Source organism: Candida metapsilosis (assembly GCF_017655625.1).
Source record: "Candida metapsilosis strain BP57 chromosome Unknown scaffold2, whole genome shotgun sequence".
NCBI lineage: Eukaryota > Fungi > Ascomycota > Pichiomycetes > Serinales > Debaryomycetaceae > Lodderomyces > Lodderomyces metapsilosis.
Genome location: NW_027138160.1, coordinates 854,585 through 880,144, shown reverse-complemented (window position 1 = coordinate 880,144; position 25,560 = coordinate 854,585). Strand labels below are relative to the sequence as shown.

Below are 25,560 nucleotides of genomic sequence, written 5' to 3'. Positions count from 1 at the left end.
AGAAATATATGAACAACAAAATTTATGTATTACTACTTGATACTAACCTTTTCCATTAATTCATGGATCTCAGTGCCTTGAAATTTCAACCATGTAATCAACTTCTTCACTTTCTGTTGTAGTTGTAAATTCTCCAAAACATCCTTTTCATCCTCTTCTGCAGGCTTGATTTTCTTGCATTCCTCCACTTCGTCACTAAATGTCTTTAATTTATCAATGAGGTCTAATGTGGTTTTGTTCCATTCATTGATTTCATTGAAATACTCCTTCTCTTCTTTGGAAAGGGGTACATTCTTGGCTTTGTACATTTCATCGTTAATTTTAAGTTGTATATGCTTCATTCTTGAGTCAAGGTCTTCCTGCTTCTGCAAGATCTTGCTTATCCGGTCATCAAGTTCGTTACTGTATGGCGTATCATCAGTCAAGTTCTTTACCGTTTCCACTTGCAACTTTAATGATTTCAATTGAGCAAGGGTTCTCGATTGCAACTTAATCGCATACACTGAATACCCAAACACGGCCTGATTCGTTTCTAGTGAATCCTTATTCAACTTTTCAAGCACTTCAATCGTTGGCGCAATTTTAACATTGGTTCCACCTCTTAACGAAACTGATTTCTCCAATGTCTTGAGACTGGATTCAATTTCAGCAAACGGTTCCGCAGATATTGCAAGTGATGGTACAGATGGCTTATCATCAATTTTTAATGGCTCTTTAACTTGCTCCTGTTCAACTTCTGCATTGATGGTTACAATCTCCAAATTATCGCGCACAATAATTCCCACCTCCAGACCAAACTTTGAAACAACCGTAAACCCTTGAAGGCCAGTTCCCGATGAGAGAAGGTTGTATGTTGGTTTAATCTTATCCAAAGTGTCAAAACTGTCTCTTTCCAACTCTTGCAAAAGCTCACTAACCCATTCGCAATTTGCAACAACCAAACTACCGGCAATAACAGCAACAAATTTGTCGTCACATCCATTCAAGTTTTTCAAATATCCACTCCCAGTGAAAGGTAGCTTCTCTGATTGTAAAAACTCCAACGAGTTAAGCTCCAGTTGCCAAAATTGCTTTTCAGCACTCACCTCATCAAACGAGTCAATAAATCCAAACCCTTTCTTTGGCTTGGCGTAAGTGACCTGTTTTGGTTCCTCATATTGGACAAACCCTGAACCAAGTATATTGGAAAAGTAGGAAATTGTATCATTTTTTATTGCCGCTAATAACCCAATCTGCTCATTGTCTCCAAACGACACCAAATCATCGGCCCCAACTTGTGCAACTGTTCTTGGCTTGTAGTCGGGTGTTGCCAGTTTTAACTCAACAACAAACAATTCATATGGATCATCAGTGTATAAACCTCTCACTTCGCGCAAGTTATTCACTAGCTGATCATGCAACGACTCATACACTTTCAATTGTTCTTTCGCCAGAGTAAGCAACATTGATTCATCAGGGAACTTTTCCTTGATGATTTCAATTGTATTTTGTGAGTCACCATTTGCCACATCTATAGCTGATTCCGACACGGCAATCTTTGTTGAATCGTTAAAGAAATCAACACTGACAATTTTGTCATCAGTAGACGCGTACAACTTCAACCCATCATTAATCTTACTACGTGATCCAAATGCAATCGAATTGATTTTCTCATCAAATGAGATCTTAACTGAGGGTATTGTCACCGATTTCTTCAAATCAAAACCCAAAACTTCCGACTTGTCATTTAAAATCACCAACATTGAATCATTGGCAACAATTGATTGCCAAAGCACTTTTTTAATCTTACCCACACTGGAGACCCTATAGTTTTTGTCTTCAATATAGACTGATTTCTGTTTGGTATTCAATACTGGTGGTAGAGTAACAACATCAACTGTAGTGTCACCCACAATAGCCAAAAGTGATCCCGATTCGTTAATCTCCAACGACACAACTTCAAAATCAGCATGAGGCGTTTTCAACAACTTGTAGTTGGAGGTTACTGGGTTTATCGTACAACACCTAACGAGATTCCCTTGAGCAAAGAACAACTCTGAGTTGTTCCTACAAAGTAACTTGTTGTATGGTATACTAGGTGGTACAACATCAGGTGTTGCGTCTGGAGCTTTAGCAAAATTGAAATCTATTGGGAAATTATGCTGAAAGATCAATTGCTTTGTAATCAGTGATATCAACTCGTCAGACATGTTGCAGGAGCACTGTGGAAAACAAGGGGCTGGTTGATTTTTTTCTTTGTTTCTCTTGAGTGAAATATTTTCAACCACAGAAGACCAGAGACACCATCATCACCACAGGCAAATGGGTAAACAGTATATATCAACAGTCAGTGCATCACAAGCACACAAGTCAGATATCCTAGGCTTAGAAATCACACCACGGTATACAATCACCGTTTCCAGTGACGGGTATGCCAAATTCTGGGACAACAAAAAGGATGATGCCCACAATCCAACAGAGTTTGTACAATCCGTGTTTATTGACAAGAGCGGCGTGCATCATTTAGCCGTGTATGAGAACAAAATACCGAGTTCCACAATCAAGGTAACCATTGTGGCATTAGCATGTTTCAATGGACAGATCCAGTTTAAGCAATTTATTAATGATGATTTAACCACTTTGGAAGATTGCAATTTCGAATTGAACAAAAGCTGGGTGCCTGGTTTTTACAAAGATCCGGAATCAAAACAGGATTATTTTATAGTGAACAAGATGAATGGGGTTACTGAGGTGTATTCAGTTACAGTTTCAGCTGAAGGAGACAAAGTTGTATCAGAGTTTACCAAATATGGCGACTTACGAAGCGGAGCTTCTCCAAACGCTGCCGCTTCTTCTTTACCATTTGCCATCTCCCTCGCAATCAATCAAACTGAAAACAAGAAATGTGCTGTCGGATACATCAATGGAGATGTGCTCTTGTACGACTTTCAAAATTTAAAAGTCATCTACACATTCAGATCCACCGATTTAGTAGTCAGCAGAAACCCAAAACTCAATTCATCATCATCGATACCTCGTGCTATTGCCTTTTCACCCGGTGGCACCCTACTAGCAGTAGCAAGAGATAACCAAGCAGCAGGATCAATCACCTTGTACGATGTTCAATATGGTGAAAATGTGGGCACATTGGCAGCACCTTCACATTCCTCCAAGAGTGTCGTTGGTGGATTTGCGCATCAAGGATGGATCTTGGGTCTTGATTTCGACGAAGAAGGGAAAAACTTGGTCTCTTGTGGGTTTGATAAATGTGTACGAGTATGGAATTTGGAAACTAGTGAACGTGAAGCCACAATAACCATCTCCATCACCGACTTGGATGATTCTACTCACGATGATGAACAGGATCAAAGTGTTGCTAGTGGTGTCAAGTTTATTAAAAAAGGTATTAGAGGGGGTGCTGGTGGTGATAGTAACGAAGGTATTTGCGTTGTTAGTTTTGATAGAGGTATTAGATGGTATAGAGAAGCAGGTGGTATATAAATAAATTAACGTCCTAACCAACCACCATCCACAACCAAAGTCAGTCCTGTGACGTAACTTGACGCATCACTGCATAAAAACACTATGGGTCCTCTGAAATCCAGTCTTTCTGCCCATCTACCCATAGGAATCCTCTTGTCAACCAAGTCTTTACTCTCTTTTGACATATTGTCAGTCAAGTTGGTCCTCACATAACCTGGTGCAATACAATTGACACGAATACCACGTGAGCTCCATTCATTAGCTACAGCTTGAGTAAATTGCTTGATTCCACCTTTAGCCACTGCATATGGCGAAGAGGCGAACCCACCTTGAAAAGAAAGTAATGATGCAGTAGCAACAATTTTGCCCTTTGTTCCCGATTCAAGCATCTTGGCCCCGAAACGTTGAGTTAATTTAACTGGGATATTAAGATCAACTTTGATAACAGTGTCAAATTTATCTTGTGGGAATGTTTCAGCCGGGCCTCTCTCAGTTATACCAGCATTGTTGACCAATATATCAATCTTACCCGTAGTTGATAATTCATACGCTTGAGTAAAAATCTTGTCCACAATTGCATCTTCCTCTTCCTCGACAAAATCAACCTTAATTGAGTCTATAATTACGCGATCATTAAACTTTTTAATCTCTTTGACAGCAGAGTCAAGTGTCGACTGCGATCTATAAGTTATAATCAATTGCTTGATACCAGCAGAAGCAAGACCTTCAGCATAGCCTAATCCGATACCCAGAGTAGCACCAGTGACTACCGCAACTTGTCCTTCCAATGAGAATAATGACATGATTGAGATGATTTAAAGTCGAGGAAGAAGAAGTAAAGGGAAAACGGGGTGGCATTGTATCTCTATTTAAAGTGTAATCTGTAGTAGCTAATAGCTTTTGTGTAATCAAGTCGTAATCCTCTCTCTGAGACAACTTTTCGCTGCAGAAACATACATTTATACAGCAAGCTTATCCTTGTATGACAGACCTCTTTATAAGTAGTTTAAGCAGAACTGGCTCTACTACTGTGAATATGACCTAGAAGGTTGGTTGGTGTGTAGAACTTCGGTCAAAAAGGATCCCCCAAATAGCGTATATTGAAAAGTGGGGGATAAACATATCAACAACATACGAGTCAATACGTTCCGTGAAACTCCCCCAATATCGGTCCGATTTATGTCAATTAGAGATTAACACTTTGTATTCGACTAGTAAAAGCTTTCGCCTCAACAGGGATACTTGATAGGGACATAGAAAGCAGCTGGTTGCGGAAAAGTGACACCTACCACCAAGCCAAAGCTTTTCAAAAGTTTGAATACAGATCCTCTAACTAAATCTAAACAAAGCAAACGCTTTTCCCTCACCGACCCAACCACCCACCATCAACAACCAAAGTCAGCCCCGTCACATAACTCGACGCCTCACAGCACAAAAACACAATAGGCCCTCTAAACTCTTCACACTTGCCCCACCTCCCAACCGGGATCCTCATACTAACCAAATCGCGATTCTTCACCGACATCGAATCAGTCAATTTTGTAACCACGTACCCTGGAGCTAGACAATTGACTCTGATGCCACGTGAACTCCATTCGTTAGCTACTGCTTGTGTGAAGTTCTTCAAGCCTGCTTTGGCAGTAGTGTACGCTGCGGTATTTACACCACTTTGAAAACTAAGTACCGATGTCGTATTGACTATTTTGCCCCTTGTTCCTAACTCAAGCATCCTTGTGCCGAATCGACGAGTGAGCTTCATGGGAATATTCAAATCGACTTTCATCACATTATCAAACTTATCCTGAGGAAACTCCTCAACCGCGTGTCTTTCATTAATACCAGCATTATTAATCAAAATATCCACTTGTCCAGTGACTGAAACACGAAACGACTCATTATAAACCACCTCAACGAGTTCATCCTCCAGCATAGCTAGGAAATCAACTTTTATCGAACTGATGACAACATCAGGATTAAACTGCTTGATTTGAGCCACTGCCGTCTCTAGAGTTTCTGCTGATCGATAAGTCAAGATAAGTTGCTTGATTCCAGCCGATGCTAATCCTTCAGCATAAGCTAACCCAATACCCAGCGTGGCACCAGTAATGACTGCCGCTTGTCCATCAAGTCGAAATAGTGACATCTCCGAATACGCAGTGAAGTCAAGACGCTATGTTGTGACATTCGTCCTCTTTTATACTCTTTTGACTTGCACCCTCCACCCCACACTAAGATGCAAGATTACGTCGGCACGCGCCCCATACGCGGCGGGTGTGTTCCCAAAACGGCAAATTATACAACGCGGCAAAAAAAAACATTACACAAAAGGAATTCCTCCTTCCTCCTCGTATATCCACAAGTCACACATACACCATTTCTCTCTCCCTCCCAGAAATGACTATTCTAAAATTATGCAAACGTATATTATTAATGTAACAATCGTAATTAAAAGAGTCAACAGCAGAGTAAACACAAACAGTAATACCTCCCAGTCGGAATTTCATCTCTTCCTCAACCAGTCAAAAAACCTTGAGCTACGTTTCATCCCCGCCAGCGACAATGAATCCTCAACGTTACTCTTTGACCTCGCATGTCCCAATCTTCGCCTACCACCTCCACCATGTATTTTTTTCAATTTTGACTCGTTGGTCAAACTGAGTGATAGCAGTACGCCAGAATCACTTTCGTTTCGCGTAGATGCTGAAGACACTGCTGATGTGGCTTTAGATAATCTGGGCAATACACTGTGAACATCTCCATCTGCTTCGCTAGGGGCATGTTGGCCCAGTTTGCCCGGCTTCTTCAGTTTCGGATACTTGTGATAATCATACTTGCTCATTGGCGCATCCAATTTGACCTTGGTCTGTTTCGACAGACTCAGTTTGATAAAGTTGGACTCGGTTGGAGTTAAAGGTTGGCGTGATGACGTATTTGTATTTGGTTTCTCCAACTCATTGACCCTTTTCGTTGGCGATGATGAAAATGATATCGATGACGACGACAACGATATTTGCGAACGTTTGAATGTGAGCGAAGTAGGTGACGACGTAGTTGATACCGGCAGAGACTGCACCACTGTTGGCCTATCCATTGGTGGTGGCGCCAACACAATTTGTGGATGATGATGATGACTCTTGGCTAGGCCATTGTCTTGAAGTGAGGTAAACGACTTGTTTGAACTATTGTTTACAGCAGTGACAATTTGTGGCGACAGGGTATTTGAAAGAGTCGATTCACTTGGAAGCAGAATCAGATTGTCGTTACTATGTCCCAGTTGAGGGATTGGAAACAAATGTGATGATATTGTTGATGCTGAACCTTGGATGGGCAGCTGTGGTTCTAAATCCCTTGTAGAGACAACAATGGTAGGCCTGGCATCTGGATCAACCTCTCCTGTCTCAGTTACAGTCTCAGTCTCAGTTTCCTCAGTCTCAGTTGCACTCTTTTGTGGTGCCTGCTTTCCATCGGTAATAACCATGGACGATATTTCCGAATTGTCACTAATGGGGCTGGTGGATGCATCCTCTCGTTTATTACTAATTGCCGTGGACACTGATTCAGTAGTGGACTGAGTGGCCAAAGTAGACGGAGTGGAGCATTGCGGTATTGGTGGTTGTAACGTAGCTGTCAAATCAATAGGAACTGCAGCGTTGTTGTTGTTGTTACTGATGCTGCTGTTGTTGTTGTTACTGATGCTGCTGTTGTTGTTTCCAAAATGAAGGGTATTATTAAATGAATTTCCATTATGTTTCGAAGGTGACAAGGTTGATTGTAGTCGATAGTATTCCTTAGTTGGAGATGAAATTTTTTTCAACTCATTATACCTTATTGAGGAGAACGATCGCTTGCTCTTTAAAGTAGGTAATGAGTAATAATGATTAAGGTATCTAGTCTTGCGTAATGCTGGTTGCTGTTGCAGCTGTAACTGAGGTGACTGCCCTGTATATGTGGCTGGCACATATTGCGATACAACGGGGTTGGAAGGATTGGAACTAGCTGAGATGGCTGGTGAACATGGTGGTGCTCCTCCTCCTGTGGTAGCTGATAATGGTGGTGTGTTTGTATTAGTTCGTTCGATACTTTCAGCTGATCCTCTCATGGCGTTAGAGATACGGTTAGATTGGTCGTAAAAGGTCTGATATCGATGAGCTTTTGCTCCTGATCTTTGTCGTGTTGGAGTTGAAAATGATGGAGTTGGTGGTTGTGCTGGACCTGAAGAGGAGCAAGATGTTGGTTGTGGGTGATGGACTGAGTTAAAACTTGAAGATGATGAATTAGTCAGGGAGTAGAAATTATGGGTTGGAGGTGGTAAGATCAGCTCTTCATCTTCATCATCTTCTTTTGACTTAAGTTCCTCTTCTTCCAATTGCAATTCATGCAAGTCCTGTTCTCCAATTTCATCATGGTTATTATTCAACATGGCTCCTGCTGATGATGATGATGGTGTTGATGTTTGTGCTAAGAGAGTTTTATCCTCCATGGTATCTTCTTCCTCGGCAATTGCAGGAGACCCGAAAAAATCATCAGTATTAAACACTGAAGAGTCGTCAAGTAGTTGCAGTCCAATGTGTAAGTTTGCTGTGAGGATATAGTCTAAATCGATAACGGGGTCTGGTACATCCAGTTCTTGCAGTTGTGGATGAAGTTGCGGCTGCAGCTGATAATGATGTGGCTGTAATTGTGGTTGCAGCAGTTGGTAGGTTAAGTGTCTTGGTGATTGCACCAAGTGTGGTGCACTATGTTGTCGTAATGAAGAATGGGATAGTCTGTTAGATAATTGGATTGGTGAGCTTAAACTTTTTCTAAAAGTTGTAGTGTAAGTTACTCCTTGAGGTGGGGAGGAGCTATAGTTGTGTAAGGCATCCTCATCGTCATCGTCGTCCATGCTGCTGTGTGGTTTCTCAGACGACTCAAATTCATTCTTTGGAAATGCAAATCCATGATCAATAGGGTTTGCAAAATCGTCTTTATTATTAAAATGGAAATGTCTATCTAGTTCATAATCTTCGTCAGTTTTAATTCGAGGAGTGTCTGCAAACCCAACAACTCTTTCTTTTGGTGCTGATGAGGACATTGTCCTGAAGGAAGCAGAGGCAGAGGCAGTATTGTGATTGTTGTTGTTGGTACTGTTGTTGCTAAAATTTCTATAAGGACTGGTAGTTGTTGAAAATGCATTGCTGTTGGAAAAGGCTAGACGGTGTCCGTAGTGTGATGAACGTGATGTAGTTGGTGGTGGTGGAGTACTACTAGTGCCACATGGTACCGATTGTGCGGTGGTGGTAGAGTTAGTTTTTGGTGAAGATATTAGTGGTGGTGCGTTTGGTGGCCCTGGTGGTGGTATATTGAATAGTCCTAATCCATCAAAGTCTCCCAGTATAGCTTGTGATCGTTTATGTCGATGAGTTCTTGGATTAAATGGTGTTGACGCAGGGGTAGGTGTAGATGTGAATGCAGGGGGAGGACTTTGAGGTATATTTAGATGATTAGAAGATGACATAGGTTTTTACTGTGTCTGTGTCTATGTGGTATGAGTAGTATAATAGCTAATGATTAGCTTTGTATATAGTGGTTTAAACGAGTGTAATGAAGATAACGATGATGAATGATGTTCTGTTCTGTTACGTTTGGTTTTTAGTTCTTTTTTTCTTCTTCTTTCTTTTTGTCGGATGTTTAGGTTTAAACAACAAAAAAAAAATAAAAATTTTTATTTTTTATTTTTTATATAATTACGAAATAGGATAAAATACTTGAAATTCTCAAGAACGGTCGAGATAGCAAGAAAGAGAAAGAGAGGAATACAAAGGTATTAAAGATTAACTGATAACTAATTGATTACTGATACTAATACTGATTGAAATGTGTATACATCCTCTCTCTTTTTCTACTTATACTTCTGTCTGTTTGTCTGTCTGTTCTTCTGTCTGTTTGTTTTCTTTTCTATTTTTGACTCTTCTTTTCAATTTATACGATCGTAGACAACAGTAGCTTCTTAGGTATCTTATATAACTTATACTATATACATGCTGTACTCACTAGCACTTATATACGATATCTATAAAAGAAGCCTATAGCTCAATACTAGTAAACCAATATGAGGCTGGTGATGATGAAATGCTTTCACTTCACAATGTACCTGTCTCAAGATAGAATGTCACGACACACTCTTACGTCATAATGTAATTATAGTATTTATTTATTTACAGTCATCAATTTCTTTTTTCTGGCAGTGACGCGTCTTATTTTTAAAGACATTACACAAAACTAAAATCTAAAACCCAAAAGTACACGACTTTACCATTTCCCCAATATGCAAGGTACACCACACTCACGATGGAATACACGTGATGTTCATAGACAAGCATTATATACTTAGTCTATAAATAGGAATATACATTGCCATTGATATTACAAAACATATTAATAGCGATAGGGTAATGTATACAGATATAAGACCAAAAGATTGGCGATTTCACACCCACGCAGGGAATATCAGTCTAAAATATTCATAAAAAGACACCAAGCACTCGAGGATATACACAGAGCTAACCCAGCAAACAATCACACACTCTCCCCTTCACCTTACTTCCCCTGTAGTTGAAACTGTCTCTTCCTCTCTTCTTCCTTTGCCCGCTGATAAATCTCATCCTTCTTATAATCAACCCGACCAAGAAACTCCTGTTTATCCAAATACCCTCCACCATTCCGATTATGTCTCTTCAACTCATCACCAATCTTCCTCTTATCAATAAAACTAGCCCAATCCAATCGAGATTTCTCCAACGTTGACAACTTCATCTTCTTATTATTACCATTCAATGCAATAAACTTGTCAATTAAAGAAGGTCGTTTGAGTTTAATTCGAAGTTCAACATCTTGTTTAGTTTGGGGATCTTGTCGTATTACTTTAACTTCTGTGCGGTGTTTAGCTTGAGATTCATTAGATGATGATGAGGAGGAGGTTATTGAACTAGTTGAGTTGAGGTATGCTTTAGCTTCAGCGGAATTGATGTCAACCAACTTGGATTCTGTGATTAACTTACCAGCAAACGTATAGTTTATCTGAATACGTATCTTCAGTGATTCCTCATCAGTAGCAGAGACAGCTGCAACTTCAGCTGAACCCTTGGAATCCTTTTGTGGTTGCTCTCTTTCGCCATCCGTTTCCAACTCTCCTCTATAATCGTCAACTCTATTCTCCTTCAAGTCGTCAAATATCAGATCAATATCAAGATTACATGTCTCTTTAACTAGCCCACATGAATCAGTCTCAAATTTACCAATAAACTTGGCTTGTTTCTCCTGTTTCTGCTGTAATCGCTGTGATCGCGTCTTCACTTGGGAAATAGTCGATTCTATTTTAGAAAAATCAGGAACTTTCTCATCCTCTTGTTGTACATCATCTTCGTCACTGATCTCAGCATCTTCTTCCTTTTTGGTGGGATCGTAGTCCTCATCATCCTCCTCTTCGTCATCGTCATCGTCTTCACCATTATTCAATTCTTTTTTTTTGGTGCTGGTCGCTACATCTCTTTCTGTAGCTGTATCTTGTGCTTGAATTGAAGTACTACTGTCCCCTAAAGGCTTAGTGGTTACGGATGTATCCTGACTCATTATGTAATGATGCTTGTTGTTGTTGCAAGGCAAACTTTATCTCGGAATTTTTTTTTGTCTTCTTTTTGAAGCAAGCACGTGACTTAGTACTGTTGTTCAAGCTCTCTTGGAGGAATTCTCCAAGTAAGTTTGCCCATGATATGTATCTCTACGCTTCCTTCTCAACTACCTTTAGTTTCAGTTTTGCTCTCCACTTATTAACTATACAATAAACATGTCCACCTCAATAACAACTAAGCTGTTCAACCTATAATTATTTCATTATACAAGCACATTCCTTTCACCAAGTTTCCTGATAACTCATTCACTATAACCTTGCGATCCAGATGCCACCAGTTCTTGTAAATAATCCGATTGTACCACAAACATTTAGTAGACGGAGGAAGTTTTGAAATCAACGCATTAATGCACCTCTCATCTAATTTTTTGTTATTAGTCAATGCAATCTCGTACAACAGTTTATGCTTGGTACAGCAACCATCCACATCACCAATATCTTCCATAGTAAAGTCAGCTAAGTCATTATGGGTTAAATTCAATGACCGAAGCTTTGTTTCTGTCACTCCCGGAAATTGAAAGCGCACACTTTGAATTTGGTTAAAAGAATAATCAACAACTTCAATCACGGGGGAATGAAGCTCAGCCGTAACAAGTCGATTGCGTCTCATTCTCAACACTCGCAAGTTCTTTAAAGCGAAAAGATGCACTGGAGTTTGCGAAAACCTATTATTCGATAAATCCACCTCCTTTAAAGCAGATGGGAATTCAATATTCGGGTTCCTCAAGTCACCTCCCAGAAAATCGAGTCTTAAAAGGAAAATAAAGTGTGGAAATGGTAATAATCTCAAGAACGGAGGCACCTCTTCATCATCACTTTTTGCTCTAAATTCTTTATCTATCCCAACATCCAATTGAGCCCCAGACACTGGACGTGGAAAGCCCAGCATGCTAAACTTTCTAAGACATTCGGGCAATCTACTCAACGTTGATTCAGGTAATCGAGGACTGTTGAAATCAATGTTTAAGTTATCTAGCTGTAGCAACTCGTTATCATTGTTTTCTAAAAGATCGATTTTCCTGATTCGATTACGAGAAGCATCGAGGATCGTAAGTGTTGGTGGAAGGTTTCCTCCCTTCAATTTGCGAATATAGTTTCTACTTATATCCAAGCTTCTCATAGCCTTGGGGAAAACAAAAGCATCTAAAGACTTGAATGAATTATGATTCAATATCAATATCTCAACAGAGTCGGGGAACAAGATTTGACCTGTTAAATCGCCCAAATGATTATCAGACAAATTGAGCTCCTTCAACTTCAGAAATCTCTGAAAGCTAAAGTCAAAATCCAGCCAGTTGGCGTGGCGTCCACTTAATCTGAGATGTTCCAAACCGAGTGGAAACAAATCGCAAACCTGCTTTGCATTCCCACTAAAGTCAATTAATCTCAATCTCTTCAAGTTATGAGGGAAATTCACCAGAGGTGAAAATTGACTTTTAAAACCATCAAATTCCAATTCCTTTAAAGGGAAAACGGGAAGTCGCAAGATATTGTCTCCCAATCCCAATGATAATGAATTCAATGTAAACTCATATTCTGCTGCCACGCCATTCAAAAATGAAACAAAATCTTGAGCATATTCTATCCTAAACGCTTGATCCCGCACGCTTATTTTTGTTGTCATTGGGCCAATCATGTATTTGATAATGTCAAATGGAGACCTCGTCGTTTCGTTCGATTCGCGTCGAGTATACTCTAAATCAATTTCTTCAAGCCTGGGACATGAATCATGGGGAGATTTGACAACTAATCGTCCCACGTGATGAGTGGCTATTAACCTCAAGCTTTTCAATGATTTTGGTAAGTCCCAAATGCTAAAGTCTTCTTCTTGACTAGGAACAGGTGCATACGTAAGCTCCTTTAGATTGACCAATTGCAGAAATGAACCTTTGATAAAACAATTGCAAAGTTTCAACACTTCAACATCCTTGAAATCGTCCAAATTGATCTCGTCATTATAGTGTATATAGCAATGGTCAAGATCAATTGAAAGCAGGTAAATACGGCTTCTGACGTTGGTGAGTAAATCTAGCCATTGAGCAATATCAATAGCGTAATAGTTGAAATCATGATGGAACTTTAGTCCGACACCTAGTTTCACCGTCTCACTTGATTTCAATTTAGCAATAATTTCGTTCAACTCAAGTAGGCGTTCCAAATAGCGTGTATTGTAAGAAACATTTGCAACAACTGGTAACTCTTGTCGCACACAATAATCATCTAAAACTACAAACTGATTTGGTGTTTGTAAATGCAATCCCTGCAACAGATTCCTTTTGAATGTGTTGTAATCATGCAAACACGTATATACCCATTTACAGTACAGAAAGCCTCCTTTAGATGTAATAAAATTGTTCAATGCAGACTTTATGTTCGGATTAGCATGTAGGAAACTTTGGGCATCTGGTTCATATAATTGAATGACTTCATCGACCCGGAGATAGGTAAAAATCTGATTGCAAATATTCCCCAAATAGAAATCAAGACTTATTCTCTGACCATTTGAGTCTTTCATTTGAAGTTGTCAAATGGCACTGTTGCCAGAAAAATGCCCGACCAATCGGTATGAACAATTGTTCCACGTCGGTATGACAAAGTATAGAGAAAAAAAGTATATTCATATCCTATCCTATCCTATCCCTGCTGCTGCAGCTCCCATCCCAACCAACCATAAACGGTTTGTGCATGAAACTATTTTCTCTTTAATTTGCTATTGCTCCAAAACGCCGCAACAACAAATGGAACATACGCACACGCTCCCCCCTACGTCGCTCCTGCTCTAAATTTTTTTTTTTCTCGTTCCTTTTCGGTGTGCCAAACAATCACGCGGCTCCACAATTTCTCTCTCTCTCTCTCTCTCTCGAGTCGTATGACAATAAAACAGGACAGCACATTACGAAATTTTGCAAACTTCATACATCACAACATTCTCCTACTTATCAATCCCCATCAATCCTCATAATGTCTACTGAACTATTCTACGCAGACTCTGAAGCTCCAATTGTCTTATTATCAGCCAAAAAACATTTTGACCAATTATCATCTCCTAATTTGCAAAAATACGCTCACCATTTATCAAGAGCCTCATACCATGGATCAAGAGCAGTCTTGGACTCAGTCTCCCCAGAGAGTCCATACATTTTTGACATGATTTTGCTCATTCATGAGAAATTGAACAAACCTCATACAAATGAAGAGTATGTTGAGAGATTGACAGGTGTTGAACCACAAGATGTCACGTTCTACTTGGAGTATGCTGCTCAATTTTTGGAAAATTTGGGAAATTACAAATCCTTTGGCGATAGGAAATTCATTCCAAGAATTGGCAAGGACAAGTTTCGCCGATTGATTGAAAAAGTTAATGATCAAGGTGTATCTGATTTATACAACAAGGTGGAACAACAAATCTACGACACTGAACGCGGGTTATTGGGCTACCCAGATCACGGACTCTTGTCAAATTATTACCCAAATAGTGCAAACATCACTAAAGCTGAAATTGACGCTGTTAATAAAGCATTGTCATCAGCTGGTCTCATGCCAGAAAACACCAGAGTTGTCAAGAATGATGACAAGTCATTTACAATTCTTGTTGCCTCGGCTGACTCAACCAATATCTATTCTGATTTAGACTTGAAGACTCAGGATGGAGCTAAAATTACGTTCCAATTTGGTGATCACGCCAAGCACTTTGTCAAAATTGTTGAAGAGTTTGAAAAAGCTTTACCTTATGTTGCCAATGAAACCCAAAAGAAACTCATTTCATACTATATTGAATCCTTCAAGACTGGGTCAATGGCAGCTCACAAGAAATCTCAAATTGAATGGGTTAAAGATTTGAAACCGGAAGTTGAATCCAACATTGGTTTCATTGAAACTTATAGAGACCCAGCTGGTGTACGTGGTGAATGGGAAGGGTTAGTCGCCATGGTGAACCACGAACGTACTGCTAAATTCTCTCAATTGGTGGAAAATGCCGGTAAATTCATTGCTCAATTGCCATGGGATAAATTTTACGAAAAGGATACATTTACTCCACCTGATTTCACTTCTTTGGAAGTGTTGACATTTGCTGGATCTGGTGTGCCTGCAGGTATCAATATCCCCAATTATGATGATGTTCGTTTGAACTATGGTTTCAAAAATGTCTCTCTTGGAAATGTCCTTTCAGCAAATCCTAAAAATCCTAAAAAGGAGGAAATTATCACTTTTATTGATGATCAAGATTTATTTAAGAAATGGAGAGATGATTCATTTGAAGTTCAAGTTGGATTACATGAGTTATTAGGACATGGAAGCGGTAAGTTGTTGCAAGAAACTGAACCAGGTAAATTCAATTTCGATAACCTGAAATCAAAAACTTACTACAAGCCAAATGAAACATGGGCTGGTGTATTTGGTGCCAATAGTGGATCATATGAAGAATGCCGTGCTGAATTAGTTGCATTATACTTGATTCTCAAAGATCCAACTCATGTGTTGCCAATTTTCGGAATTAATGATAAAAAGGACCAAGAGAGTGTCATGTACATTGGAAGTTTGTTGATGATTCGTGCTGGTTTATTAGGATTGGAATATTGGGACCCAGAAGCTAAGAAGTGGGGTCAACCACACATGCAAGCAAGATTCTCCATTATGAAGCAATTGCATAAAGCAAACGTCTTTGAATTCAATTATTCTAAACCAGACTATTCCGATTTGAAGATTGTTGTCGACAAGTCTAAACTTCACGATGGTACTGCTGTTGATGCTCTTGCTGATTTCTTGGGCAACTTGCACGTTTACAAATCAACTGCAAATGTCACTGAAGGATTGAAATATTACCTTGAAAAGAGTAACGTTGAAGATGATTATGCCAAGTTTAGAGATATTGTCATTAAGGAAAAGAAACCTAGAAAGATTTTGATTCAAGCTAATACCGTGTTGAAGGAGGATGGTAGTGTTGAGTTGATTGAATATGAAGAGAGTGAAACTGGTATGATTGAGAGTTATTACGATAGGAAAGTATAGGCTAGAGTAGATTCCGATATATATAGTAAACGGGAGTTACGAGACACGTGTGGAAGTAGGACAGTGATATAGCCTCTTTTGTCCATGTATGCCCTCTGTCCCGCCCCACCTCGGATGACTCAGCTGCTGGTGCGAATCGGCCTGAAGAAGAAAAAAAAAAAAATTTTGAAGAAAAGATCAACATTTTACAACCAAAGACTGGACTCACCTGCATAGCTCATCTGGAGAGAACTAGAAGCCATTCCCCTGCAGTGTCAACCTCGCATCTATGCTTTTTCTAAAACCGACATCGGTCCTACTATGTCGATTGACGGCAAGACAAAGCTTGAGATCCTATCACCACATACTAAAGCCTCACAGACTTATACCGAGGGCCAACATCTCCTTCAATCCTCACTCCAAAAGCATACTAAACTACATCAGATTCAACTCGACGTCCTCCGCAACCAATGACTTCAAAGATAAGCTCATCCACGATTCCTCAGTCAAGTCGCATCTAGATTTAGCTAAGTTGAAAAAGAAGGAAATCAAACAAGAAGAAAACAAACAGTTTTCCCAACTGGATAAGAAAACATTCCGTGAAAATATGAAAACCATTGGCCGAATACTCAAATTGGGTAAATCTGATTGGAAATTGTTTTTGCTTGCAATCACATTCATATTATGCGCAGTATTATACCCCACAACCGCAGTCAAATTAGTTGGTGCCCTACTAGATTCATTCAATTCAGGGACCAGAAATGAGAATGGAGAGTTGATGGTTTGGGGGTACACAGCAAGGACGATATTTGAATTCATGGTTCCATTTATGTGTCTTAGTGCTGTTTGCTTTTGGGCAAGAATTTGGGTATTGAAATTATTGGGTGAACGACTTGTGGCTAGGTTAAGAGCCAAGGTAATGAAGAGTTTGTTACGTCATGATTCAAAGTTCTATGATAATGATAAGAATAAAGTGGGTGATTTGATCTCTCGGTTATCGAGTGATGCATATGTTGTAAGTAAATCGATAACGGGGAATCTTCCTGACGGGTTGAAAAACTTGCTATTCGGGGTTATAAGTTCCTATATGATGTACTCGATAAATCCAATGTTGTTTGGAGTCATGTTGTTGATCTCACCACCAATCACTATTGGATCGGTATGGTATGGAGAAAAAATTAGAAAATTGTCAACCAAGTTACAAAATGCTAGTGCGGGACTTACAAAAGTGAGCGAAGAGACATTAAATGCCGTCAGGTTGGTTAAAGCGTTCACTGGTGAACAAAAAGAGTTGAACAAGTATAGTGCTAGGATTAGAAATGTGGTTAAAGTTGCTAAACAAGAAGCATTTGCACAATCAAATTATTCAGTTAGTATATACACCCTTTATCATGCAGGGTACTTATCATGTGTGGCATTAGGTGTATGGCTTATGCAAAAGGGACAAATGTCTGCTGGTGATGTGGTGGCATTCACAATGTACCTGGAGTTTTTCAACCTGGCATTGTACAGTTTAACAACAACATACCTTGAATTGATGAAAGGTGCTGGTGCCGGTGTCAAACTTTTCAACTTGATAGATTACAAAAGCGATGTTGATCCTATTAATGGAGAAAAAGCGGGCAATTTACAAAATCAAGTTGAGTTTAGGGATGTCACGTTTAGCTACCCCACGAGACCCAACGATAAAGTGTTTGATCATTGTAGTTTCACCATTGCTAGCTCGACAAGCACTTGTATTGTCGCTCCATCAGGTGCTGGAAAATCAACGGTAGCTGCATTGCTCTTACGATCATACAATATTCAAGGTGGTGAGATCTTGATTGGTGGAGAAAACATCAAGGATATACAAGTACGTGACTTGAGAAGGCACGTTATTGGTATTGTCCAACAAGAACCTATTCTTCTCAGTGGTACAATTTTGGAAAATATAGTATATGGTCTCACAGCAAAGCAAGTACGCCAGTTGACAATGGATGATATTATTGAAGTATGCAAGCAAGCCAATTGTCATGATTTCATTGAAAGCTTTCCTGAGAAGTATGATACCATCATCGGCAGCAGGGGAGCTTCGTTATCAGGGGGTCAAAAGCAAAGGATTGCTATAGCCAGAGCTTTGATCAAACGTCCCAAGATATTGATTCTCGATGAAGCGACATCTGCATTAGATTCAAAATCAGAGTCCTTAATCAATGAAACATTAAAGAACTTAACCTCACAAGGTAAAATGACAATCATTTCCATTGCTCATCGTTTATCAACCATCTCGAAATCGGAATTTGTTGTTGTCCTCGGCAAGAATGGTCAAGTTGTTGAACACGGCAGATTTGTTGAGCTTTTCAGTGATCCAAATAGTGAATTATCCAAGCTTCTAGATGAATCGACAAACAAGCAAGATGAGGATAAAATAGATGAAGAAGAGGCTGATGAGATCGAACATGCAAATTACGAGGCAGAAAAGATTGAACAAGATCAACGTGATTTTGGCAAGTTGGAACATTTACGAATCATGATTGATTCTTTGCCAGAGGAACTCAAAGATCAATTGATTGAGGAAATCACCCTTGATGCGAAAAAGAAGATCCAAAACATGGATTCCGTCACATTGCGCGGCAACGACTTGAAGATGTAAATAGAGCTAATCCCCCCCCCACCAAATGTACAATTTTAGAAATAATCGTAAAAAATAACCGTGTATTACTATTTTTCCATTTTATCTAAATAACAGCTCCCTCGTTGACTCCCTTACTTGTCAATTGGTTTCAATTCTCTTGGTTCACCAGCTTTACCATCTTTGAAAACGGAAACTTTAGCTTCAACGAATCCTCTTGATGCAGCAGCGGCTTTGAATTCTGGCTTCAATGAGTTTCTCACAGTTTGTGCAGCAATGGCAAGAGCCTTGTTTAATGAAATACCTGCTTGTTTGTATGCTGACATGGTTAATGGAATAGATATAAGATCACTTGAATGAGTCGTTGATTGTGAAATAAATTTTTCTCTCTTCGTTCGGCATTGAGAGACAAAGAAATTTTTTATTGGTTTAAAATATTTTTGAACATGTTACACGACCAGTCTATATATATACATATACCACCTCGCACGATCTATCTATTGCCCACTCTGTCTCTTATCATTTAACCAATTGATAAAGTCAAAGAATAATGATGGTTGGAGCTTGTTGTTTTTGTTTAATGCCCACTGCTTTAATGAGTTTGTGTAGATTTCTATAACCGATTCCAACTGAGACGAATCGACACTGATTAGATTCTTTGCAAGGACGATACAGCTTTGGTTGTAGCTGGAAACAACTGATTGATTGGAAGACTTTGTAGTGGCAGCTTTATTTTGCAAGTTTTCAATCATTTGTTTCGTCCATTTAGTAAATTGTGCAACATCTTTGACGCTAGTTGACACCTTGGTTTTACTTATTCTTGTCTTTAAAAGCTTGTGTGCTTTTACTCCCAAGTTCTTATCCAACGTCAAGTTGATCAACGTCACAACTGGTTCAATAAACTTCAAATTGTACTCAGAATTTGGATGGTGTTTAGTAAAACTTTCCAACAAATCCAAAACTCGATTCTTGAAGAAAATCATGTTTTCACGAGCATCATGTACTTCCGTCTTTCTCTTGTTCCCAGAATTAGTACTGCTTAATATGTCCTGCCTTTCTTTGAAAATTTTAGACAATTGATCATCCATGGCCATCATTTGCTCGTCGTCCATTGAGTCACTTTCATACTCGTCGTTGGATGAGTCAAGGTCAGAAAGCTCGTCAAATTTGACTTCTCCGGATTCAGCAGTCGGTATACCCAAAGCTTTTGCAAGTTTGAGATTGGTTTCTTTGTCGAGGTCAGTCATGGTATTGTTAGCGGTCTCGTTCTCGTCATCGTCGTCTCCACTTTCTTCATCATCACCCTCACTTTCATCCTCTTCTTCTTCTCCTTCTTCTCCTTCTTCTTCCTCCTCCTGATCCTCCTCCTCTTCATCCCCCTCCCCATCAATGACCATCTCATCATCATTTTCAAACAACTGCTTTTGCCCTTCTTTATTCTCCTTTGCTCTCAAAACATCAAACAACAATTCAAAGCATTCCTCAGTCACTCTCAACTGTCCTTTCTCATCAGTTCCACAAAGGAAATGATCCCATACAATCATTGACAACTTCTTCAACAAAGTACTCTTTCTAGTGATAAAGCTTAGAAGGATCTCAGTCATGACTAATGCAGCATCTCCTTCGCCGTCTTTTTGAGTTTCGCTTTCATAAAGTGAGATCAACTCTTGCGTTATTTGAACAATTTCTTCATCTCCCATGTACAATTGAATAAAACACATGGAGAATAACAAGCCGAATACTGTGGAAAAGTCTCCACTGTTTGATAAATATTGCAATATTTCAAAAGTTTCATCACGAACTTTCTTCAACTCCTCATCAAACTCAACCAAACATTTGTTGGTCTTTTCCAACTGCACAATCTGTTCAACACAATATCTCGGCCATGAGACATCACTTCCTTGAGATAAAACTTCTGAAAGGACTGTGTTCAACTTTTCTTGAGACAATTTTCTGATATTGGCAGAAACATCACCCTCGTAAAAAGCTAACCTTACCAACAACCCAATAATCTTCTTTACAGCTGACTCGTCCTTGTTGAACTTGACCAAATGTGCTAGTTTATCAAGACACCACTTGAGAACATTATCGTTTGAGTACTTGAATCCATCTGTGGTTGTTTGACTCTTTAACATGGCGTCAAACTTGTCAAGCACAACTGATATATTCCCACTATTTGGCACCGACAAAAGTCCGTCAACCGTGCGAGATTTTGTAACCAAGTCAAAATTCCAACAACCACCTCGTGACTCATCTAGTAAACATTTGAGCAAGACTGGTGCACTCGAAGCAGAGCTCTTTTCAGTTATCGCAGACAAGACTTTGATGGCTATATCGTGTAACGTACGAGACTTGTGCGATGATTGATTGATCAAACATCTCATAAAGTTTGGAGTAAACAAGACTTCCAAATCGTGATCCAATTTTACCAAGAACTTCATGAAGATTTCAAACCCCCAATACTTTCTCTCGTGTGATGATTTCTCCGAAAACAATGATTCATCAACTACTACTTTGTAAAACTCCTTCAAATGGATGAGGTCATCACTATCATTGCTTTTCTTTTGTTTCTTCTTTGGAGGCTCCTTCACCTTATCACTAACCAATTCATTAATGAGGATATCCCAAACAAATGGCAAATTAGGAGTCCAGTTACTCTTTTGTTTTCTATCTTCAGCTTCATCCACAATTTCGACATCTTTCAAGACCTTGGATAGTATGGGCAAGTTTCCCTTTTGAAGAGGATCACCGTTTTTCCAATTTGTCTTTGGATTGACAATCTTTTTGGCAAGTTTTGTTCTTACCTCCCTGTCCAAAGTCAAGTAAACAGCTAATCCCTCTGTAGAAAGGTTCAAACCAAGATCGTTTAACTTTTGCAAGACCTTCAAGTGGACAGCACTGGCCACTTTAGGGTTGACTGTGTTGATAGCACCAATCAAGCTAGCAGCTGCAGCTTCACGTATCCACGGCTTTGCGCTTAACAAATCGGTCAAAACATCAATAAAGTGAAACCACTCAGGCTCACTTGCTTCTTCAAGCCATCCCACTTTAATAACAACATTAAGACCAAACAAACGACCAAACAAAAGAGCCCTTTCTTCCTTTCCTTTCATTCCACCTTTAACAGTAGTCACTTCATTCAACTTGTCCAAGTAATTTTCCACTGTCAAGTTTTCTCTCTTTCTCATCTCGGAAACAACCTCTGTCAAAAGCATACCGAAGCCCAATTTAGCAGTCTGTCTCGTTGATGTCAAACCTTTTATCAATCGATTGTAAGTGTAATCCCATTCTTCAGGTGAGTTTTCTTTTATCAACTCCTGCATCAAAGAGTTTGCCGCTTTTACTCTTTCCTTGGCATTTTCGGATGCCAACTTTGAAAAATGGTCCCTGCTAACCATTGTAGTGTGGGACTCTAAAGCGGATGTTGTGTTGTTGATATTTTTTTGCTCATCAAAGAGCCGCATGAAAATTCATCGGCACAGACACAAATGAGAGTTCTTGCGTTACGTGCTCATAAGGCTCCAATTTCATACATATTACCCCTACCCGATGGTAATGTCATCACATCTGATCAATCTGGGACTGTTATAAAGTGGAGCTTGCAAATAAAGCGACCGATTTTAACATGGACAGCACACACTGATTCAATTTTGACAATATTGCAATGGGGACAATATATTATAACCCACTCACGCGACTCAACGGTCAAGATCTGGCTAGAGGATAAACTAAAGTACGAATTTCCTGTCAATGCATTGAACTTTTCCAATGTTGTGCTTTTTCAAGATCGCTATTTGATCACACCAGCAACTACAGACTCAAACAACATTGACATTTACAAACTCAATGATGATCCTAGTATTACTCGTGAAGTGACAAACTTTTCACCGTATGATCTAATACATAAATTGAAGTTCGATGATATAGAAGGGAGAAAGGATTTTGGAATCATTATGAAGATGCTCATTATTGGCAACGTGGTTTACATTGGATACGAGTCTGGTGACATAGTAGGACTAGAAATCACCATACCCCAACCTTCTATAACTCAAGATGCAACCTCAACGCTACTCATTAACAGAGATATTAAACTAACCCTTTATTATCACAATTCCTTTCACGTTCCTAATCCAATTATTTCCATGGCCGCTTTGGATAACACTCTTGCGTCTGGATCAACTGGTAAAAAGGTACTTATCCATACAGATCCGGTAAAAGTTTGCAAATTGACCAACTCAGGAGTTCAATCGATAGTTCCATACAAGGAGAGTACCATTGTTGGTTTCTGGAATGGAGTTATTGAGCTGGGAAATGAGACCATTGAACGCGCCCTACCTCATTTAGATGCAGAGGATATGAAAACTATTGTCAAGTTGACATACATGTGCATGCGTCCTGGACCAGCTTCACGAGATGTCGTGAAGTACTCTACATCAATAAAGCGAGAGAAATATGGAGACTTGTTATTAGCAGGTTATGAAGATGGTACAATTGTGGGATACACTGTTGAATAGAGGGGTTGGACCTTTTTAGATGTTTACTTTGATTTAATACACCCACCATTTCGCAACCATACACCTTGTACTAATAAACCTGCTGAAACCTCTCTCTACTTCATCGCCACAGATGTAATTCCTCTTCCATGTTGGACATCTTTATCAGTTCCAACTCTTTACTACTGTACACTCTCTTCAACAACACCTCCAAGTCTCTTCCCCGATCCCCTTTAGTCATATACTTTCCCGCCCGTATTGTCCATCTCTGTTTCCAATAAGGGTCCTTTCGAAACTTGGCCAGATTTGAAGCCCAATGAAGCCCCATCACAGCAAAGGGCAAAGTCGGGCTAAGCATGTGTAAAAAATCGAATGCATATCTTCTTGGCCATTCGATAAAATGAGTATCCCACCAATGAATGGTTGCCAGGGGAAAGTTGTGAAATAAACTCGTCATTTCGGCTGGTGGGTAATTTTCCTTACCCGAGTCTGTTGAGATGAGTAGTGTTTGTAAATTGTCATGAGAAAGCTGTTGAAAATCACCGGGGCCTTTTCCAATATAGCTAATACCTTCATGAACTCCGAGACTCAAGCGTTTTAATTTTGGGAAAGAATGTGCAAGATCCCCAGTGAGATGAGAACTAATCTTCATAAACGTCTCTAAAGATAATTCTTGGATATCGCCAGTTTCGAAAACTTGTTCAATTTTGAAAACCAGGAGGTTACGTCTGTTGTCTCCGCAAACGGATGGTTCCAGATTATATATAGTTTTTGTAGAGGAAGGGTAATTTTGAAATTGGTGGTCTTGTGGATATAATTACCACGAGTCACATAAAAAGTCAAGTATAGCTCGGTTACACTCGATACTTGGTTGAGTAGCTCAAGATCTCTGTAACCGTCACGCACCGTCATTTTCAAGCATTTAACATGATTGTTCCTCGAAAAGTCCAGCAACATGATATTTTCTAATTCGCGAGAGTCACAAATGTCATCATCATATATTACCACTCGTGAGTAATTTTTATTTCCACAAGCTGCGGTCCAGTAGGAAAAGACGGAGGGTGGATCTTCGGTATAATTGGTTAACCATGACACATCGTATCTTTCAGCAATCACGCTGAAATATTCAATTTTTTTCAAATGTATGGCAATGTCATCGTCAAAGTGAATGGGGATGTCAAACAATTCAAGATGATAAATTGGCTCATTCGGATCCAATTTAGGTAAGTAGGCTGTGAAGTTGTCAAACGAAATGATTGTAAATTTATTAGTTTTGAAATTGTTTATATCCTTGTGAAATTTGAAACGAGGTTTATTCTTTTCTGGATTATCCAATGGCTCTGACATGTAAACATGGATATATCTATAAAGCTTTGACTTGACCTGTTTTGCAAATTTCGAATTCAATGTTGCCAATCTCAATGCCTGATGTTGGTTTAGATTAGTTAAGATGTATTTCAAGAGTACATCCTCCCAATCTACAGAAGTAAGTATTAAAGTTGTAACAGGATCCATTGTTGAGAAGAAGTGTTGGACAGGAGGTTTAAAGATCAACATGATGGCACTTTTTCAAATAGCTTCACTAAACTTTCCTCAATTCCTTCCTTGGCTGCAAACTCGTCGGTCACGTGTGTCACGACGCGTCTAAAAAAAAAAATAAAGGATAAGCATCTGTTATAAAATTAATGATGTTTTACTACAAAATTTAGTATTAAATACTATAGACACACCACTCTGTATACTATAGAAAGATACATTTTACATAGAGATAAAATCCACGGTAGAAAGAGAGAGAGATACCATGTATACTCTCTCTAGTGAGATAGAGTAATAGAGTAATAATCCTACAGTAAATTGAATATGCATATACACCACTTTACTCAAACTTTTACATTTCAAAATTAACACTCTATATCAAAATAAAATACAATCAATACATACCTTAAAGCAATTCCTTTTCTGAGACATCACTGAACATATTCGATCAACTAGATATTAGAATGCAGAACAACGGGTAACGGATCAGTTCAATCTGATATATATGTATAGATGTGTGAATAAAGGGGAAAGGTTTAAGCAGCTAGTCCTTCTTCGTGTACTGATCAACATAAAATCGTATCGATCAATACACTCAAACGCAACTGTATAATCTCTTGTTCTTCTTGTTCCTCCAAATGTAAATTTAATCAACACCATTTGTAGTCAAAATGGTGATTACCTTTGAAAGCGAAAAAGAAACTCTTCCCCATCATCACTTGATTTTTTCAATTATGTAGCAATTAACCACGCATGTGTGTTAACACAAATTGGTCATGAAAGAACAGAAGAATTCAGAT

At 39.2% G+C, this 25,560-nt stretch overlaps 11 protein-coding genes across 11 annotated transcripts; 3 read left to right on the top strand and 8 right to left on the bottom strand. All coding sequences in view use genetic code 12, as the record gives it.

Annotated features, from left to right (window-relative positions):
* Nucleotides 1-32: 32 nt before the first annotated feature.
* NUP82 (linker nucleoporin) lies at nt 33-2,189 on the bottom strand (the record flags this gene model as incomplete). Its single annotated transcript, XM_067690669.1, has 1 exon — nt 33-2,189. One exon carries the CDS (start codon nt 2,187-2,189, stop codon nt 33-35), a length of 2,157 nt encoding a protein of 718 aa, XP_067549112.1.
* A 112-nt stretch (nt 2,190-2,301) lies between these two features.
* On the top strand, nt 2,302-3,480 carry SKI8 (SKI complex subunit WD repeat protein; the record flags this gene model as incomplete). Its single annotated transcript, XM_067690668.1, has 1 exon — nt 2,302-3,480. One exon carries the CDS (start codon nt 2,302-2,304, stop codon nt 3,478-3,480), a length of 1,179 nt encoding a protein of 392 aa, XP_067549111.1.
* Nucleotides 3,481-3,485: 5 nt separating this feature from the next.
* I9W82_001874 (SDR family NAD(P)-dependent oxidoreductase) lies at nt 3,486-4,265 on the bottom strand (the record flags this gene model as incomplete). Its single annotated transcript, XM_067690667.1, has 1 exon — nt 3,486-4,265. The coding sequence occupies one exon, from the start codon at nt 4,263-4,265 to the stop codon at nt 3,486-3,488; it is 780 nt and encodes a 259-aa protein (XP_067549110.1).
* Nucleotides 4,266-4,825: 560 nt separating this feature from the next.
* Nucleotides 4,826-5,605, bottom strand: I9W82_001873 (SDR family NAD(P)-dependent oxidoreductase; the record flags this gene model as incomplete). Its single annotated transcript, XM_067690666.1, has 1 exon — nt 4,826-5,605. The coding sequence occupies one exon, from the start codon at nt 5,603-5,605 to the stop codon at nt 4,826-4,828; it is 780 nt and encodes a 259-aa protein (XP_067549109.1).
* Nucleotides 5,606-5,962: 357 nt separating this feature from the next.
* Nucleotides 5,963-8,959, bottom strand: I9W82_001872 (uncharacterized protein; the record flags this gene model as incomplete). The annotated part of the gene is made up of 1 exon (XM_067690665.1): nt 5,963-8,959. One exon carries the CDS (start codon nt 8,957-8,959, stop codon nt 5,963-5,965), a length of 2,997 nt encoding a protein of 998 aa, XP_067549108.1.
* A 1,082-nt stretch (nt 8,960-10,041) lies between these two features.
* I9W82_001871 (uncharacterized protein) lies at nt 10,042-11,073 on the bottom strand (the record flags this gene model as incomplete). The annotated part of the gene is made up of 1 exon (XM_067690664.1): nt 10,042-11,073. The coding sequence occupies one exon, from the start codon at nt 11,071-11,073 to the stop codon at nt 10,042-10,044; it is 1,032 nt and encodes a 343-aa protein (XP_067549107.1).
* A 242-nt stretch (nt 11,074-11,315) lies between these two features.
* Nucleotides 11,316-13,646, bottom strand: I9W82_001870 (leucine-rich repeat domain-containing protein; the record flags this gene model as incomplete). The annotated part of the gene is made up of 1 exon (XM_067690663.1): nt 11,316-13,646. One exon carries the CDS (start codon nt 13,644-13,646, stop codon nt 11,316-11,318), a length of 2,331 nt encoding a protein of 776 aa, XP_067549106.1.
* A 446-nt stretch (nt 13,647-14,092) lies between these two features.
* Nucleotides 14,093-18,752, top strand: I9W82_001869 (MDL2; the record flags this gene model as incomplete). The annotated part of the gene is made up of 2 exons (XM_067690661.1): nt 14,093-16,106; nt 16,642-18,752. 2 exons carry the CDS (start codon nt 14,093-14,095, stop codon nt 18,750-18,752), a joined length of 4,125 nt encoding a protein of 1,374 aa, XP_067549105.1.
* Nucleotides 18,753-18,865: 113 nt separating this feature from the next.
* Nucleotides 18,866-22,129, bottom strand: I9W82_001868 (POL5; the record flags this gene model as incomplete). Its single annotated transcript, XM_067690660.1, has 2 exons — nt 18,866-19,082; nt 19,260-22,129. The coding sequence occupies 2 exons, from the start codon at nt 22,127-22,129 to the stop codon at nt 18,866-18,868; spliced, it is 3,087 nt and encodes a 1,028-aa protein (XP_067549104.1).
* A 90-nt stretch (nt 22,130-22,219) lies between these two features.
* I9W82_001867 (uncharacterized protein) lies at nt 22,220-23,245 on the top strand (the record flags this gene model as incomplete). The annotated part of the gene is made up of 1 exon (XM_067690659.1): nt 22,220-23,245. One exon carries the CDS (start codon nt 22,220-22,222, stop codon nt 23,243-23,245), a length of 1,026 nt encoding a protein of 341 aa, XP_067549103.1.
* Nucleotides 23,246-23,345: 100 nt separating this feature from the next.
* I9W82_001866 (uncharacterized protein) lies at nt 23,346-24,739 on the bottom strand (the record flags this gene model as incomplete). Its single annotated transcript, XM_067690658.1, has 2 exons — nt 23,346-23,920; nt 24,085-24,739. The coding sequence occupies 2 exons, from the start codon at nt 24,737-24,739 to the stop codon at nt 23,346-23,348; spliced, it is 1,230 nt and encodes a 409-aa protein (XP_067549102.1).
* Between the last annotated feature and the right edge of the window lie 821 nt (nt 24,740-25,560).